The 7,096-nt window shown below is 42.1% G+C and overlaps 1 protein-coding gene across 1 annotated transcript in view; it reads right to left on the bottom strand.

Moving 5' to 3' along the window:
- Window positions 1-1,782, bottom strand: part of SLC27A6 (solute carrier family 27 (fatty acid transporter), member 6) — a 100,611-nt gene extending 98,829 nt beyond the window's left edge. The window contains exon 1 of the mRNA XM_006886034.1: window positions 1,302-1,782. Coding sequence (XP_006886096.1) covers window positions 1,302-1,782 — 481 coding nt within the window. The remainder of the gene's footprint in view (window positions 1-1,301) is intronic.
- Between the last annotated feature and the right edge of the window lie 5,314 nt (window positions 1,783-7,096).

The raw sequence follows: 7,096 nt of genomic DNA, 5'->3' as shown, positions 1-7,096 counted from the left end.
AGAAAGAGAAAACGCTGTGCTGCAATCCCAAATACATGCAGTTCGAGGCCACCAGCTTCTCCGTGAGGGAAGGATGGGCAATCTTCTCCCATGTAATTAAGAGCCTCTGAAAATCTACCCAAGGGTCGACTAGAGTCAGTTCTGGCTCTACGGTACACAACAACATACATAGCATAAGGAGTTGTGCTACCAACTCAAAGGCCACATCTGTCTGGAATCCATCACCAGCTCTGAGAGAGAAAAAATGGCCATTCTCTTCTCATGAGACTTACAGCCTCTGAAAACCCACAGGTGGGTCAGGTGTACATTAGTTCTCCAACTAGACTTATAGCTTACACTTGCTCTAGACATTCAACTTGTTGAAGCTATAGGAGTGAAATAAGCAGACATATATGTCGTCTCACATACTTTGGACTTGTCAGGAGTGGTCCGTCTTTGGGCAAAAGACATCAAGCTGAGAAACGCAGTCAGAGAGAGAAGGCGGCTCTCAACAAGATGTATTGACACAGTTCCTATAACAATGGGCTCCAGCACATCAGAGATGGTGAGCATGGTGAAGGACAGGGCATAGCTCAGATCTGCTGTTCACAGGATCGCTGTGAGTCATAGTCAACTCCATCAGAATTAACAACAACATACAAATAGATGTATAAAAATTATATGTTGTTGTTGAATACCACTGACTCATAGCTAACCATCCAGTGGGTCTTCAGACACAGTAAATCTCACTGGAGCAGATTGCCCATTTTTCTCCCACAAGGCAGCTGGTAGATTCAAATCACCTACCTTTGGTTTGGCAGTCTAATTCTTTACCACAAGGCCATAAGAGTTCCATTATGTGTGTCAGGAGAGGAAACTGACCATCCCACTCCTGTGGAGCTACCCCATAATACACATAATACAAACATATGTGTGTACATATATGAGGTTTTCCCCCAGCCCTTATAATCTTCTTCTCAGGATAAGGTAAACATTCCACAAAGGAGCAAAGATAACTTTTTAATGTATCATGTATTCATTGCTAACTAATAAAATTTAGACCTTGGTAATTTCTACCTTCCCATGTTCTTGAACTCTCTGAAAGTACTAGTTAGAGAGCCACCTTTTTCCAGAGTAGAAAGAAGAGATTTCTTAAACTTTTACTGAAGCAATTGGGACGTATGCTAATCTATAGTAGTATTGGAATGTTAAAAATGTCTCTATCTGTACATGCATACTTCTTCCCAAAGCATCAATTGTGAACTATTCTGAGGGTGGGCGGGAGGCAGGGCAGGAGGAAGAGAGGGTCTGCACAACTCTACCTGCGCCCACCACCAGGGCCTGAGGCTCACAGCTGCGGATGCAATGCAGGAGAGAGTTGGTGCGGATGCTGGAGTTGAGGAAGGCCACCACACAGCCCATCTTGGCCAGGCCGAACCATATGTGGACAAAGTCAGGCTCATTGCTCATCAGCAGGGCCACCGTGTCCCCCTTTTTCAGCGTGGAATGGTTCAATAAGACGTTAGCCACTCTATCGCTTCTTTTGTCCACATCCTGATAGGTGTAGATCTCTCCCTCATAGATGATGAAAGGTTTGTGAGGCTGCTTCTTAGCATGGCTCTGGAATTTATCGAGCACAGTAAACAGCTCCCCTCTCAGCTTGAACAGCTCCAACCGAATTCCACAACTCGTCACCTTGAACAAGTACCAGAAGTCCTGCCAGAAGTAAGGGAACAGGAGTTTCTGCAGGACGCACAGGAAGACCCCTGTAGCCCCTAGTCCTGTGAGCCATGAGAGAAGCATAAGTGCCGCAGAGCCAGGAGGCAACTCTGACCTTAGTCCTACCAGAGACTCGATCTTCAAGGCACAGTTTTCTGTGGAAACCACGTTTTCACCGTTAGCGTAGGCAGTAGGAGGGAACTTGGGCGACAGAATCAGAGGTTTGCAAGAAGGTCGCACCAAGGGATGCAGGCGGTAGGGTTGTCTGGGTGCCTCTGTGGCCCTAGAAAAAACCCACCTACCCTCCCCTGGGAGGAGCGAATCCAGCAGATGCTCTCGTCCCTGGGAGGGAGTTATTCTTGGCTGCTGCAATTCGGAGGCTGAAATTTGAGCCCAGCGAAGTAAGTTCGAGTTGCTCTCTCGTAGAAATGCAGCCGGTTCTCCTTCAGACCTGCCCTAAAGCGCGCAGAGGCCAGGGCCACGCCTCCGTCGGGGTGTCTCCGGAGCCTGGGATATCCGCCCTCAGCGCCGCCCCCGCTCCGCCAGGCGCTGAAAGGCATGGGGTGCACATATTCATGAGAGGTGCTCGCTGGCGACCGCCTTGCCCACTGGCCTAGCTCCCTTCTGTCCCAGAGCACAACTTCCTCTTCTGATCCTAGCCTGGTGTTCCCCGCCTCTGTCTAACCTCCAAGTCCCAGCCAAGCCCAGGCCCCGCACCAGGACCAACAGTACCGCGCCAAGCACTTTTGCTGACATCCCGCAGGTGCGCATCCCACACCCAGACACGTGTATACCCAGCTAGCTAGCTCTAACTCCAAGGACGAGTCATGATTCTTTCTGCCAGGGAACTGGAAAGTACCATGGAGGAAAACCTGGGATCCCACAATGCGTGCATGTGCTGAGGGGAGTAAGAGGACCAAGCTGCAGCAATTGGGTCAGACGCTGCGTGGAGGCCTTGGCAGGGTTGGAGATGTGGACGTTTACTGCATCAGAGCCCATTAATCAACGTACAGTAAAATTAAACTAGATGCTGGAGAGGTATGGCGAGGAATTTCTAAAATAAAAGTAAAATTGCCTCTACAGAGACAGTGTGTGTGAGGGAAAGATGGGGAGGAGGGGAGGAAATGATATTTAGGAACTAGAGAGACTCAAAAGTGATTTATTTTTTTTTTTGGAGGGGGTCCGTGTAGGGCAAAGGAATTTAAACACTTTGTTCATAATCTATTATTGGAATTTTTTCCCTATTTTTGAAAATTTATACATTAATAGCTCTGCTGGCCTAGGCTGTGGAGAGGTTTGAAGCTAAATTAAGGGTGGAGCCTCTCTGGCAATCGGAACCCACCAGCTGCACTGTCAGGCCAAGATAGGCCTCTTGTCTGGAGTGATGTACAGCCTTCAAACACCAACTGGAGAGTCAGCTATGAGTTGGTTCCTACTTGAAGGCAATGAGTATACTTAGACTTCCACTTCTCTTTAAAACCCAGGGCCTTAAGCCGAAACCAAAACATTGTAGATTCCTGTTAGGTCTGCTCCTATTTCTAGGGACCGTGAGAATGAAACTGAAACTCAGGCTGATCTTGTGTCATCCTCACAATCTCTGCTGTGCTTGAGGCTACAGTTGCAGGAACTATGTCAACTCACCTCATGAAAATTCTTTCTCTTTTGTCATTCTCCGGAGACAGGCACCTCCTGAAAACATGACAGAAATATGTAAGACACATTTCATCATCTCTGCTTCTAATGAACATTCTGCTTTCCCTTGTTTCAAGAAAATTTGTTTGTTCTTTTGTCAGACAAAATGGCATATTTAACATTACTTTAACTATGTAAATTAAAGACATTAATTCTTCCATCTACTATATTTGTTTTCCAAATTGCATGAGTAAATTAAGCAATTGAAAGCACCATTGCATGGGGCAAGTATTCATTAGTCTTTAAATGATACCCTGTACGTCAACACTAAAGAGGTCTCTGATAACAGATTATTATTGTCATATGTTGTTGCTGTTTTTAGGTGCCATAGAAACCCTATGAACCACAGATTTAAACCTTCCCCTATCTTGTACCATCTTCACGGTCTCTGTCAATCTCAGGCCTATTGTTGAATTGTGGTAGTCTCTGTGTCATTCCATTTCGTTGAAGGTTTTCCTTTTTGACTCTGACCCTCCAACTTTCCTAGCATGATGTTTCTCTCCAATGAGGGTTCCTCCTGAGAATATACTTAGAGTTGAGCTTTCAGTGTTGTTGCCTTTAAGGAGCACTCTGGTTTCACTGCCTTCAAGACAGATCTGTTCTTTTGGCAGTATACTCAGTACTCTTCGCCAACACCACAATTCAAAGACATAAATTCTTCTGTCATGCTTATTCATGTGCAACTTTCAGATGCACAGGACACAATTGAAATGATAATGGCTCAGATCAGATATACTTTAACCTTCAAACTGACATTCTTGCACGTTAGGACTTTGAAGAAGTCCTTAACAGCAGCACATTTCCCCAGTGCAGCGTATCTTTTGATTTCTTTAATACTATGACCATGTGTGTTGACTGTGAATCCAAGTAAAATGAAATCATTGATAACTTCAATCTTTACTCCATATATCATGATGCTGTTGCCTGTTGCTCTAGTGCTGAGGGGTTTTGCTTTCTTGGTGTTGAGGTGTACCCCATATGAAGTTGTTGGCTTTCTGCAGTAAGTACTTCAGGTCTTCTTTACTTTCTACAAGCAAGGTTGTTTCATTTGCATACTATAAATTGTTGTATTAGACTTTCTGCAATTCCAGTGCCCTATTCTTCTTTATATCATCTAGCTTCTCAAGTGATTTGTTCAGCACAAAGATTGAATAGGTGTTCCAACAGTTTAACCCAAAGCAGTAAGTCTTGATTTCACTCCTGCTTCCATGAGACTTTGAAATAAAGTAAAATTGAATCTTTGACAATGTCAGTCCTTTCTCCATTGATCATAATGTTATTATTGGTCTAGTTGTAGAATTTATTGTTTTCATGTAATCCATATAGAATCCATTTTGTGTCATCCATATAGAAGGCTACAGTCATTGATTTTCTCCTTCAATAAGTATTTCACATCTTGCTCACTTTCAGCAGGCAAGGTTATATCATCTGTATATCATAAGTTGCTGATGAGTCCTCCTTCTATCTTTATGTCATTCAAACTCATCACTGTTGGATCAGAACCAACTCATAGCTGACCCTCTAGAAGGTTTTCTGAGGCTGTCAATTGAACTAGTTGAAATTTCCCATTTTTCCCTCCCAAAGATCCTTTGATGGGTGCTAATCACCAGTTAAGTATGACTCTTAGGTTAGTAGTGAAACTCCTATGGACTATGTATGGCACTGTAGGATTTTTCATATAGTTCAGCTACTCAGATTATTTCCTCAGCATACATATTACATAGGTATGGTGAAAGAATCCAACTCTGATGCACTCTTTTCTTAATTTTAAACCCCATATTATCTCCTTGTTCTGTTTAAATTACTCTTCTTCATTTTTGTACAGATTTTATTCCCATTCTTTAACTAAGTCAGTAAGTGTTCTTCAATTACCATTCCCAGAGGCAGTTATGCTGATAGCATAAAGATGGCACCTTCTCTGGTGGTTAAAATCCATCACTGACTCTATGGGTGAATGATAAGCACTCACTTCCCTTGCAATTTCCAGCTTCCGAAAATCTGATGAAGGGTCAATCATGCAACAGGCCCAACTCGACAACAATGAAAGTATGAGAGAGCAAGAGAGAGAGAAGCAGAATTAAATAGACTCAAAACAAACTTATAAAAGGACATAGAGAAAGTCTTTCATGGGCTGATCCATTCTGATGATGTGACTAAGTTGGATTGAAAGATTACCCATCTGGACGGAAAAGTTCCACCAGTGGAAGGGAGAGATAGGAAGAAGATGCCTGCTTGGTAGTTGCTGGAAGATTATGGTATTGAAAGTAGCTGCCTGCTGGCCGGTAGCCTGAGTGGGACTTTGCTAGTGAAAATGAGGTTCTATAAAGAAAGCTTTTCCCTACTAAATGCTAGCCTAAAGGCTGTGTCTTTTGGAAAGCTTAAATTCACTAGGTGCTCTGAGGAAGAAAGATGCCAACTCTACAGTCTCTGAATATCCTAATGGAGTGTCAGTTATGAGTTGATTCCAGCCTGATGATTATGAGGTTTTGGGAGAGTTTATTATTTCAAAAAGGCCAAAAGTCATCTTTGATAGTCTATCCTTTTTTATGTTGGTTCTAATCTGATTCATTCACCTCCTAGAAAATAGTACAGAGTGGAAAATAGAGTTAACCTTAGAGTTTGGGACTTTCAGTATGAATAAAATCTGTGGTACCCATGTGTGTTGGTGGTGATGGAAGGAGAAGTAGGGAAAGGAACACAGGTTTGCCTTCTCATTCCAGGAAAGCTCAAGCATATGTGACAATTACTATCTATGGTTACCACTGTTTCATAAAATGGAAGAATTTCTTTCTATATTAAAAAACAGAGATGATATACCTTTTTAATTAAAGATGGTCTTTTAAAATGAACATATTAAGTTTCTGAAAATCTCATTGTGTAATACTTTTTTAAAATCACAAACTTGTCAAATCATCCCAAATCATATAACTAATTTTTTGCAACTACTGAAACTACCAACATAAAGACCTAGACCAGGAAGTGGTGGTTCAAACACAGCAAAGGAACACAGCATGGTTTAAAATTAGGAAAGGTGTGCATCAGGGTTGGTTCTTTACTCCATATCTATTTACTCTATATGCTAAGCAAGTTTTTTGAGAAATTAGACTCTGTGAAGAAAACCCATGACATCAGGATTGGAGAATGACTCATCAATAACCTTCGTTATTTGCTGAAAGTGAGGAGGAGCCTTCAATATGGATTGCATCTCAACATTAAGAAAGCAAAAACCATGACAATACTGATAAGGGACTTGTATCTACAATTTATAAAATACTCAAGCACCATAACAAGACAAAGATAAACAACCCAATTGCAAAATAAGCACAGGATATGAACAGACACTTCACCAAAGAAGACATTTAGATAGCGAACAAACACATGAAGAAATGCTCAAAATTCCTAGCTCTAAGAGAGACGCAAATAAAAACTACTATGAAATATCATCTCACCCCAATAACAATAGCAAAATTCAACAGAGCAGCAAATAACAAATGCTGATGATGTTATGAAGAAACTGAATCCCTTGTTCATTGTTGATGGGAGTGTAAAATGGTACAACCACTGTGGAAGGCAGTATGACGTTTTCTCAAAAGTTCGAAATAGAAATACCATTTGACCTAGCAATTCCACTACTGGGAATGTATCCTAAAGAAGCCAGAACTGCCACCCACACAGATATGTACACACTTACATTTATTGCTGTTTT

The sequence above is a fragment of the Elephantulus edwardii genome, unplaced genomic scaffold (genome assembly GCF_000299155.1).
Source record: "Elephantulus edwardii isolate Elephantulus edwardi_28Jun2011 unplaced genomic scaffold, EleEdw1.0 scaffold00046, whole genome shotgun sequence".
Taxonomy (NCBI): Eukaryota; Metazoa; Chordata; class Mammalia; order Macroscelidea; family Macroscelididae; genus Elephantulus; species Elephantulus edwardii.
This window is presented reverse-complemented; position numbering and strand designations above follow the sequence as displayed.